This window comes from Puma concolor, chromosome A3, assembly GCF_028749965.1.
Source record: "Puma concolor isolate L17-30 chromosome A3, mPumCon1.1.hap2, whole genome shotgun sequence".
In the NCBI taxonomy this organism is placed as follows: Eukaryota; Metazoa; Chordata; class Mammalia; order Carnivora; family Felidae; genus Puma; species Puma concolor.
Genome location: NC_141669.1, coordinates 78,797,004 through 78,808,441, shown reverse-complemented (window position 1 = coordinate 78,808,441; position 11,438 = coordinate 78,797,004). Strand labels below are relative to the sequence as shown.

The 11,438-nt window shown below is 60.4% G+C and overlaps 1 protein-coding gene across 3 annotated transcripts; it reads left to right on the top strand.

Annotated features, from left to right (window-relative positions):
• The first annotated feature begins 720 nt into the window (after window positions 1-720).
• Window positions 721-10,823, top strand: SEMA4C (semaphorin 4C). 3 transcript variants are annotated; one of them, XM_086701262.1, is made up of 15 exons: window positions 721-741; window positions 3,267-3,412; window positions 4,882-5,030; window positions 5,405-5,467; window positions 5,641-5,739; window positions 5,842-5,938; window positions 6,061-6,177; window positions 6,282-6,433; window positions 6,517-6,692; window positions 6,992-7,136; window positions 7,223-7,445; window positions 7,580-7,692; window positions 8,622-8,779; window positions 8,869-8,939; window positions 9,065-10,823. In XM_086701262.1, the coding sequence occupies exons 2-15, from the start codon at window positions 3,304-3,306 to the stop codon at window positions 9,892-9,894; spliced, it is 2,502 nt and encodes an 833-aa protein (XP_086557388.1). In that variant the 5' UTR covers window positions 721-741; window positions 3,267-3,303; the 3' UTR covers window positions 9,895-10,823. The 3 variants fall into 3 exon arrangements, with proteins under 3 accessions (XP_086557388.1, XP_086557389.1, XP_086557387.1); XM_086701263.1 differs by lacking the exon at window positions 721-741 and adding an exon at window positions 995-1,225 and having other exon boundaries at window positions 3,264-3,412; XM_086701261.1 differs by lacking the exon at window positions 721-741 and adding an exon at window positions 1,093-1,225.
• The last annotated feature ends 615 nt before the right edge of the window (window positions 10,824-11,438 follow it).

Below are 11,438 nucleotides of genomic sequence, written 5' to 3'. Positions count from 1 at the left end.
CCCGCTTAAAGTTACCACCAGAGCCTCGGGGCTCCAGACTCTACCTCTGTCATTTGCCCTTAGCCAAGAGGAGGCAAGGCATCTGTGTCTGGGTGCCGGTGGGCCGGCCTCCCTGGAGTTTGTCCACCTGCCCAGCTCCGAGAACCAGCTGGCAAGGTCCACCCCAGCACGGAGGCCAGAGCTACAAGTGACTTCTAGGAGCCACTGTGGGCAGAGGCAGGCTGTTCTAAAGGTGGTGGTTCGTTCTCCAGCGCGGCTCCCCTCAGCCGCTTTCATCTGAAAACCAGGGCTCATGTCACTTGTTATTCAGTCACCCAGTGGCATCAGAAGGAGTCATTTCTTGGGGGTAGGCTCTGTGCAACAGGAGTGGAGGGTTGTCTTCACCGGGAGCTGGGTAAGGGTGCTGCTGCCCCTCTGTGTGGAGCATGAAAAACAAGGGGCAGACTCGCTGGAGATGAGTGGGTCATCCTGGTTGGTAAGACCCGTTCCAGTCTGACTGAGGGGGCCGGTGGGCGTTGGGGCCAAGAAACGAAGTAGAACTGGGGGGCAAAAGAGAGACCACTTAGGTCCGCCCCGAAGAGGAGCCTCGGTTTCTCCTGCACCCCTCCCTCGGATACTCGCTCCGAGGTGGCTTGCTCGCGTTCGTTCCTGTAACTGCAGCGTGGGGAGCCCCTCAACCCCATTCCTGACTCCGGTCGCCCAGTCCGCAGTTGGCCTTAGGGGACACTTCAGAAAGACCGGGTGAGTCCGATCCCCCTAAGGCAATGCCCGGAGTCCCTCCTCCGCCCCACCTCCCGGCGCGGTGGCGCAGTCCGGGACTTCGAGGCGCGGGGCGGCAGGGCGCGGGGAGGGTCGGGGGTCGGAGCCCGCGGGAGGGGAGGTGGGAGACCGGCGGGTCGCGGCGGGTCTCAGCCCCCTCCGGGGCAGGCCTTCGCGTCCCGCCCCCGGCCTCCGCTCGACCCCCTCCCACCCCGCCTGACGTCAGGGGGTGGGGGGCGGAGAGCGGCGGCAGCTCTGGAGAAAGAGCCGGCGCCCGGCGCGGTGGCGCGGGGAGCCCGAGCCCAGGGGCGCCGAGCCGAGCCGGGACCGAGGGGCGGTGGCAGAGGGGACAGCGGAGGAGGGAGGGCGGGCGCGCGCAGGCGGGCGGTGGCGCGCGGGTAGGGGCGGACCGTGATCCAAGCCCAACGCGAGGGCGGCGCCCAGGGATTCAAGCCGCGAAGAAGAGGTGAGTGAGGCCAGGGTAGCGCGGGGCGGGAGCGCCAGGGTTCCGGGGCCGCCGCTTTGTCCCCCTACTCGGTCAGGGGCTGCCGCACGCGCGAGGGACTGAGTCTGGGGGCGCACGGAGGGGTAGCAGCGGGGACAGCTGTCCGTCCGAGATCCTTCCTGCGCCCCTCGCGGGCTGCCAGGCGGGGGCTCGGGAGCCGGGCGAGCAGTGCCCGCAGCCATAGCGTCCGGAGGCGCAGACTGGTCAGGGGGAGTGGGGCTGATGGGACCGGGGGTCCCCCTTGCTGTCAGGTCGGCAGCCAGGATCCTCTCCAGGCCCCCGAGCTGCCCCCTGCTCCCCCACCCCCGACGGAAAGTTTGGGGCGGGCTTGGACTGAGGCCGATGTTGTGGGATCGGATTTCCCTGCCGCGGCCCCCCGCCCGCCCGCCTGCTCAGGCTGAGGAGGCGGGTTGTCCTGGAAAGCCAAGCTCCCGACCCGAGCCGGGCCGCACAGTCCCCGGCAGGAGCGCTCACCCTGCAGCCGCGGAAGCCCTGTTCGTGCCACCCGTGGTCCGGGTGGGCGAGTGTGGGGGGCGCACCGCCTGGGCCCCGCGCTCCTCCAGCCCCCACCCAGCCGTGCCCCTGCTTCCCCGCCCTGGGAAGAGCTGGGGGTGGGGGAACCAGTGTGCTGGCCGATTCTCCGAGCGCGCCGCGGGGTCTGGCCCTGGCCTAGGGTGAGGGGCAGAGGGAAGGCTGGGGGTGTGTTGGGGGGACGGAGGAGGGAGGGGTGAACGTATCCTCAGCCCCCCGCCCTTCCAGTGCTGGGATACTGGGCCGACAGGGGGCGTCCGCAGGCCGGGCTCGCCACGCTCCCAGCGCCGCCGCTTTGTTTGCGTTCAAATCCCGGGAGCTGGGGGAGGGGAGAATCCGGGGGGGGGGGGGCGGTGGTGGTGATCAAGGACGAGGTCTTGGCGGGTACCCTTTGTTTTGGGGTGAGCAGGTCCCCAGATTCTGTGTCTCTGTACCTGGCACTGGAGGGCTGGGGCAGTAGAAATTAATCCAGATGGCTTGCCCAGGCTGGGGTCCCGGGTGCGCAATCCCTGAGTTGGGAAGGTTTGTCAGATCCTGGGGGAGCGCAGCAGGCGCCTGTCCTGCACCGGGCGTCCCCCGCGGTCGAAGAGGAACCCCTCTCGCGCTCCCCACCCACCCCTCGTCTCCCCCCGCCCCCGCCTGAGAGCGTCGTGGGGAGATCCCTGATTAGACTGGAGCCGGCTCTGTTGTCCCGCCATCTCTCAGCCCGAGGGTTAGTGTCTCTTAGGAGGCTGTGCGAGGAACAGGATGAGGCCCGGGTCATTTCCACGCCCATCCCACCCACTTCCTGCCTCCCTTCTTGGGCAACAAAGGGGCCTCGGGAAGCTGGGCCCCTTCGGCTCCTGGCCCCACTTCGGCCGTGCTGATGTGGAACCGGTGTTTGGGGCTCTGCCTGGCTATTGTCTGCGCTGGGGGAGGGGACAGGCTGGGGCCGGGACCCCCTCACGCCTGCTGCATTAAGTCTCCCTCCTTGGGGGGCTTCTGCCACCGCCCACCCACCGTATGCCCCTTCACCCTGCGAAGGGGTTTGCGTGCCAGAAGTACATCTTGGGGCTGGCTGGAGCCCCAGTGGGGGCAGGTCCTGCTTCCAAAGGTTATTTTAAGAAATCCTCAAATCTGTCAGGCCTGAGTGTGGGGGAGGGGGGCCCCCTTTTTATTTTCTCAAACAACTTCCTGTTGAGAGGGAGTGGGTGAGAGCCTGGAGGCTAGAGAAGGCTTCTTGGAGTGTCCACTCCTCCAGCTGATTCAGCTCCTCTCCTCCCCTCTGGGGGACCCCAGCTCCTTCCAAACCTGTGGGGGCTGGACCCAGGTGTGGGAGGGGACTAGGTCTTTGCTCCAAGGACTGGGCAAGTGGGGAATCCAGGGGCCTCCTGGGAAAGCCTGTCACTGCCTCCCGGCTTGGGCTTGTGTGGGCCCCCTTCCGGTCTGTTTTCTCTGGCTATGATTCTGACCCTTTCTTTTCCCCCAGCAGGGCAGCTGGCCTGGAGCTTAGAGCCGGGGCGTTTGCCATGGCCCCACACTGGGCTGTCTGGCTGCTGGCAGTGGGGCTGTGGGGCCTGGGCATTGGGGCTGAGGTGTGGTGGAACCTGGTGCCCCGGAAGACGGTATCTTCTGGGGGTGAGTGCCTAAAGTCCTGAGGAGGAAGGCCAGGAGGGACTACTCGGGGGAGAAGAGCAATTGCTTCTAGATCATGCCAGCTTTATTCTGTTATTGGGCTCAAAACCCACCAATGTATCGGACACAGCTTTCTAAGAAATGTGAGTGAGTGACCCCAGGGACCCAGAACTGGGAGTCCTGGGATATCTCTTCTTCAGACAGGACCTGTCTGGTCCTGTTATGCAAGAAGAGAGACCATTCTCTATCACTCTTCCATGCCTTACTTCTGGAACTAGCGCTTACACTGAGAGCCCACAGAGACAAAACTGAGCCAGGACAGGCATAAAGCAAAGAGTGTCACCCCCTTCCCCAAAGTCTTTCTAGCTCTCTGCCCCCAGGAGCCCCCTTATCAACCCTAATAGACCCCCTCTGCTGCTGCCCTGACACTTGTGCCCTCTGGTGGTCCTGGATGTGTTTATGCATGTGCTCATGGGGGGGGGGGGGGGGACAGCAGACTTGACAGTCCTTTGAGCACACACACCTGTAGTAAGAGATGATGTCAGGTGTTTGTATCATCACTGTGCTCTGGGGACCTGGGATGAGCTCACCTCCCACAGGCTCCACTCGGGTGCTAATGAAGCCCTCCCTTGCCAGCCTGTGTCTGGCTCAAAAGACTAAGACTGGTTTAGGGGGACCCTGAGGACAGGTCAGCAGCTATTTTGGGGGTTGATGTAGGAATCTTGTGACTATATTAATATTGTAGTACTTTGCATGGTGAATGACAACGAGGCTTCCCAGCCCCAAGGCTTCAGTTTCTGTCTGTGGTCCCCAGCTTCTGGTTTCCCTTGACCACCCTGGCTTGACCTCCTAGCCCCAACTAAGTCTTCCTGTCATCCCTGTTTGTCCCAGCAGCCAGTTGCTCTCGTATTTCTGGCAGCCTGGATTTAGGTCCTGCTGGAGTGAAGAGTTTCCAAAGGCAAGGAGTGATTACACTTCTGTACCTACTGCTCTACTGGATCAGGGGCCAGGGCCTCGCCAGACCCTGATGTGGGTAGCAGGCAGTGAAAAAGGAAGCCGTAGCAGAGGAAGCTGGGAGAGGGAAGAGCCCAGCTCAGCAGCCAGAGGCGCTGCTGACCCTGAGAGTGAGGGCCATCAGTCTGATGGCTTCCTCTGGCCGGAAGCTGTGGCTGAGATATCTTTCCTTCCTCCTTACCAGCCCAGATTTGCCTCCTGCCAGGCTGGGAAAGGCCAGGGAGGCTTGGGTGGAGCTGTTAGAGCCAAAAGGCTATTAAAGAAGGCCCTTTATTGCCAGCCAGGGTGCTTGGCTGGCATCTGCTTGTGGGGTGCTGGCTGTAGTGTGGGAACAGGGGTGATTGGGCCCAGGAGACCACTGTAGAGAGGAAGGCTAATTCTGGGGGGAGGGGGATGCCTGGAGCTCCAGGAAGGCCTTCCCATTCACCACCCTGCTCACTACCCCCTTGTCCCTGCAGAGTTGGCCACAGTAGTGCGGCGGTTCTCCCAAACGGGCATCCAGGACTTCCTGACATTGACCCTGACTGAGCAGACAGGACTTCTGTATGTGGGGGCCCGGGAGGCCCTGTTTGCCTTCAGCGTGGAGGCGCTGGAGCTGCAAGGAGCGGTGAGAGGCGGGGGGGGGGGGGGGGGGAAGATGGGGGTGGTTGGGAGCGGGAGGCACACAGGAGTGATGAGAGTGGCAGGGCCCAAAGGGGCTTTGCTTGATCAAGCTGTCCCCTCAACCCTGCTGCCCCTATGCTGTTCTCCCCTGTGGAAATCTTGCTCAGTGTCCAGGTCCACCCTCCTGGCAGAGTGGGCATGCTGCTTTCCCCCACCTGCAGCTTTGGGCCGGGTTGGGGCTTCTGTCCTCTTCTTCTGTCCCAAAGAATGGGGTCTGTGTGTCCTCACTTGGTGTCCCCATGTGGCTGCCACAGGCCATGCTTGTGGCACATGCTCAGTGTGTACCTGGGATGTTGATGCGCCCCCTCCTCTTCCTAGATCTCGTGGGAGGCACCAGCTGAGAAGAAGGCCGAGTGTATCCAGAAAGGGAAGAGTAACCAGGTGAGTGCTCAGGATACCACCAGGAAAGCCAGAGCCCCTGATACCGGCCAGGCCTCGCGGCGCATGCTGACTACCCCACCCCCGCCCTCTCCCTTGGTCCCAGACCCATTCTTGGTTTTTGTGTGCCAAGTGCCAGGTCCTCATACTTTAACTGGATGCTTTTCTCTCCCCAGACGGAGTGTTTCAACTTTATCCGCTTCCTGCAGCCCTACAACACATCCCACCTGTACGTCTGTGGTACCTACGCCTTCCAGCCCAAATGCACCTACATCGTGAGTGCTGTTTTCTCCTTTCAGTCCCCTTCCTTGCCCTTCTCTGGACTCCCTCCTGGGCACTTCTGCATCTCCTCCTCCTCGTCTCTTCCCTACCCCTAGGACATGCTTACCTTCACTTTGGAGCGTGGAGAGTTTGAGGATGGGAAGGGGAAATGTCCCTATGACCCAGCCAAGGGCCACACTGGCCTCCTTGTGGGTGAGTGGCTGTCCCTGCTGCAGGCTGGGGAGTCCCCCAGAACTTGTTCTCGCTTTGGGGCTGTGTGTCCCGAATGTGTCTTCACGTCACTTCTGGTCTACCTGATCATCTGTCTCCCACAGATGGCGAGCTGTACTCGGCCACGCTCAACAACTTCCTAGGTACAGAGCCTGTTATCCTGCGCAACATGGGCCCTCACCACTCCATGAAGACAGAATACCTGGCCTTCTGGCTCAATGGTGAGCCTGGAGGAGCTGGCGTGCGGACAGGGGGAGCCATGGGTGGGGGCCCTGCAAGGGTCCCAGGACCCCCTCCCCCGCTAACCCTTCTCTCTTTCCTGTAGAACCTCATTTTGTAGGCTCTGCCTACATACCAGAGAGTGTGGGCAGCTTCACAGGGGACGATGACAAGGTCTACTTCTTCTTCAGTGAGCGGGCAGTGGAGTATGATTGCTATGCGGAACAGGTGGTGGCTCGGGTAGCCCGAGTCTGCAAGGTACGGAGTCCTGCAGTGGTGAGCCCTGGGAGCCCTGCCGGCTTGGCAGGACTGACTGGCAGTGTCCCCTTGCCATCTGCCAGGGCGACATGGGGGGTGCACGGACCCTGCAGAGGAAGTGGACCACGTTCCTGAAGGCGAGGCTGGTGTGCTCTGCCCCCGACTGGCAGCTCTACTTCAACCAACTGCAGGCACTGCACACCCTGCAGGATGCCTCTTGGCACAACACCACCTTCTTTGGGGTTTTTCGTGCACGATGGTGAGTTGGCCAGGAATCCTTAGGGGTGGGAGGAAGGGATCTGTGGGTACAGTCTTCTGGGTGAAGTCCAAGTGGTCAGTTGACCGGAAGCCAAGGAAGATGTTAGGCATCTGCCCCTTTTCAAAGCCTCCCTGGGGGAGATGCACAGTGCCCTGCCCCCAGTGGTATATTAAAGCTGACAACAACATTGCACACGCCCACGACTGCTTTGTGCTGGTCCCTGTCTTCCCGGTACTTGCCATGAGCTGGAGTAAAGTGGGCACCACGCCTGACTCGGGGTCCCTCCCTTGTCCTCACAGGGGCGATGTGGACCTGTCAGCAGTCTGCGAGTACCAGTTGGAAGAGATCCAGAGGGTATTTGAGGGTCCCTACAAGGAGTACCGTGAGCAAGCCCAGAAGTGGGGCCGCTATACTGACCCAGTACCTAGCCCACGGCCAGGCTCGGTGAGCAGAGCAGGGATGGGCTCCTGCCCTCAGCCGCAGTACCATTCCCACATGCTGACAGCTCTCCCCCCTTCACCCCTCCCCAGTGCATCAACAACTGGCACCGACGCCATGGCTATACCAGTTCTCTAGAGCTGCCTGATAACACCCTCAACTTCATCAAGAAGCACCCACTGATGGAGGAGCAAGTAGGGCCTCGGTGGGGCCGGCCCTTGCTTGTGAAGAAGGACACCAACTTCACCCACCTGGTGGCTGACCGGGTTACAGGACTTGATGGAGCCACCTATACGGTGCTGTTCATTGGCACAGGTAGGCACGTGGCTATGTGGGCATGGCTACTGGAGGCTGGAAGAAGGCCTGTGTGTCTGCGGCAAGGAGATCTGGAGATGCCCCAGGGGCCCCGTGTCCTTTCATTTACGCCTGTCCTCCCTCAACCCCCACAGGAGACGGCTGGCTGCTTAAGGCTGTGAGCCTGGGGCCCTGGGTCCACCTGATCGAGGAGCTACAGGTGTTTGACCAGGAGCCTGTGGAAAGCTTGGTCCTATCCCGGAGCAAGGTAGTAATCAGGCCCCACCCACCTGTCCCTACACCTTCCCTAGTCCTTTGCTTGGCCAGTACAGGGGTGGGGAGGCACTCGAGCACACCTCGCTTAGCTTGGGCGAGTTCCAGGAAACAAGTGCTCACGGAATCTGTGCTCCGCGGGCGTTATATATAGCCAGGTCCCCGTGGGGCTGTGTTCCCAGCATTGGGCCTTGGCAGCTGCTTTCCACGCTTCCTTCGGACCCCTTGAGGTTGTGCTGTGCCTCTGCTACCTACAGCCTCTTCTCTGATGGTGCCACTGTTGGTCGGGCCTCTTGGACTGCATTTGTTATGATGCGCTCATGATGCTACCTACTGGCTGCCAGTTGCCCTCCAGTCCCAACCCGTTCACCATTTCCCCAAAGTGCTACCCTCCCCTTCTGGTCTGTTTGTGACACCCCTGAACTTTCATGTGCTTGCCTTTGACCAACTATCGTGGCTCAAATTGTTCTCCAGAACATGGAATAATGGCAAAAAGAAAGTCTGTAGTTGAAGAAACACACAGATTGGCAGTCACCATTCAAAGAGAGGAAAACACCTTATGCTATGCTCGTGCTATTGTGAAGGCTGACGGGCCTAGCGGAAAACACACTTCCTGAACTATTTATACTGTACTGGAGTGTGTGTGCGTGTGTGTGTGTGCGTGTGTGTGATTATATTCCTCAGCCTCATGGTTCTGCTGTTCCTATCTAAGAAGGTCACATCTATAAGGTGCTTAGGATTGTGTATGGCTTGTAATAAGCCCGCTCCGTGTTCTCTGGTCCTTCGATTTCTCTCCTCAGACTTCAGCACTGCCCTCTTCCTGCTTTGGCTCCTTTTGCCCCTTTGCTCTCATGTAGCAGTCCGAGCTGCCCCTGGGCCATGTCCTGGCCTGGCTGACTGTCCTGTGCCTCGCTTCTCTTGCAGAAGCTTCTCTTTGCAGGCTCCCGCTCTCAGCTGGTTCAGCTGCCCCTGGCTGACTGCATGAAGTACCGCTCTTGCGCAGACTGCGTCCTCGCTCGGGACCCCTACTGTGCCTGGAGTGTCAACACCAGCCGCTGTGTGACCGTGGGTGGCCACTCTGGGTGAGTGGGTCTCTGCACATGCTGGAACCAGGGGTGAAGGGCAGGGTGGATGGAGTCAGGATGCCCATAGACCCTGCTTCCCCCACCAGGTCCTTGCTGATCCAGCACGTGACAGTCTCAGACACCTCAGGCATTTGTAACCTCCGTGGCAATAAGAAAGGTGAGCTGTCTTTTCTGTCCCTCTCCCAGTAGGACGGGCCCTAGGCCAGAGCTGGAATGTCTGCATCTCCCTGTGGCCCTGAGTTTCCTGTGCTAACTCTGCTTTCTCTTTCTCTACTGCTGCAGTCAGGCTCACACCCAAAAACATCACCGTGGTGGCAGGCACAGACCTGGTGCTGCCCTGCCGCCTCTCTTCCAATTTGGCCCATGCCCGCTGGACTTTTGGGGGCCGGGACCTGCCTGCCGAACAGCCCGGCTCCTTCCTCTATGATGCCCGCCTACAGGCCCTGGTTGTGATGGCCGCCCAGCCCCGCCACGCCGGGGCCTACCACTGCTTTTCAGAGGAGCAGGGGGCGCGGCTGGCTGCTGAAGGCTACCTGGTGGCTGTGGTGGCGGGTCCATCGGTGACCCTGGAGGCCCGGGCACCCTTGGAAAACCTGGGGCTGGTGTGGCTGGCTGTGGTGGCCCTGGGGGCCGTGTGCCTGGTGCTGCTGCTGCTTGTTTTGTCCCTGCGCCGGCGGCTGCGGGAGGAACTGGAAAAAGGTGCCAAGGCGGCGGAGAGAACCCTGGTGTACCCTCTGGAGCTGCCCAAGGAGCCTACCAGCCCCCCGTTCAGGCCTGGCCCCGAGGCCGATGAGAAACTCTGGGATCCGGTTGGCTACTACTACTCGGACGGCTCCCTCAAGATTGTGCCTGGACACGCTCGGTGCCAGCCCGGGGGCGGGCCCCCTTCTCCACCTCCAGGCATCCCCGGCCAGCCCCTGCCTTCTCCGACCCGGCTTCACCTGGGGGGCGGGCGGAACTCAAATGCCAATGGCTACGTCCGCTTACAGCTGGGAGGGGAGGACCGCGGCGGGCTTGGGCACCCGCTGCCGGAGCTCGCTGATGAACTGAGGCGCAAGCTGCAGCAGCGCCAGCCGCTGCCGGACTCCAATCCTGAGGAGTCCTCGGTATGAGGGGCCCCCACCGCTTCACAGGGGCAGCGTGGGAGGTGCAGCTCCTACTTTTGCACAGGCATCAGCTACCTCAGGGACATGGCGCGGGCACCTGCTCGGCCTGGGACAGACCCTGCCCAGCACCCGTCCGGCCATGAGGACCTGCTCTGCTCAGCACGGGCACTGCCACTTGGTGTGGCTCACCAGGGCACCAGCCTCGCAGAAGGCATCTTCCTCCTCTCTGTGAGGGGCTGTGAATCACGGACACATAGGACCCCAGCAGCCAAAACTTTGCAAGGCAGAAGTTGGAGATGTGGGTGTGTTTGTATCTATATGTACGTGTATGTGGGTGTGTGCATGTGTGTGTGTGCGTGACATAGTCTTTCTGTTTCTGTGTGTGTGCCTGTATGTGTGTGTGTGATAGTCTTCCTTTTTCTGTCAAGTCTTCCCTTGGCCTGGGGGTCCTCCTGGTGAGTCATTGGAGCTATGAAGGGGAAGGGGTTGTATCACTTTGCCTCTCCTACCCCCACCTGTCCCAGTGTGGGGCAGCGATGTACATATGGGGGTGGGCTGGGCAGGGTGCTGTGCTCCTTTTGGGGGGTCCAGGGCTCTGGGGGTGGGCCTGGTCCTGCTCCTAGGGCTGTGAATGTTTTCAGGGTGGGGGGAGGGAGATGGATTCTCCTGTGTGTTTGGGGCAAGGGTGGGAGGGGCCTCCCACTTGGCCCTGGGGTTCAGTGGTATTTTATACATGTCCTCCCGAATGGGGCTGGGAAAGGTTGTGTGGGGGGAGGGGGAGGGAGGAGAGAGGGTGGGCATGCTGTGGATATTGCATATCCTCTCCCAGCCCTAGGAGGAGGGCTCCTAACAGTGTAACTTATTGTGTCCCCGCGTATTTATTTGTTGTAAATATTTGAGTATTTTTATATTGACAAATAAAATCGAGAAAACAATGTTACTGTGGTAGGGATAAGACATTTGGGCTAAAACATTCTGAGCTGGACCAGCCTCACCTCCCTATAGTTCTGGGTCAGCTGCCCCTAATATTGTCTCTACCCTCCTGCCTGTGCCCCTCTCCAGTCGGGGAATAGCCCAGGCGCCAGTGTTTTCCCAGAGTGGTAGCTGTGAGGCTGGGAACCAGACCAGAGCCACAGCCTCTTCAAGCCAGCTTTGGCTTCTGGCCAAAGGGAGAAGTTAGGGCACTGGGAGGCAGGGAGAGTGGGGAGGGGCTTGGTTTCCCAGAACTCTGGGAAGGCGAAGTGGGAGTGAGGGGTAAAAGGAGAGGAACTTCTTAGAGCTTAAGGTTGTATGGACTGGCTTGTGTGAAGATGGGGCTCTGAACCAGCTTAGGGGAGGAAAGGCTACCTCCATCTTACCTATGCCCTAGGAATGTTAGTCCTGAACACTTCAGCTATGTGGAGCATGGAACTTCCCCACTACCACCCAGTGTGCACCAAGCCACTGCCCTATCTAAGTAGTGGTACAAGGAGGGCCCAGATACTTGTAAGGAAAACAAGCCCCAGCCTGGATTCTGTCATTCATGCCCACAGAGAGAGACAGTTGAAAAG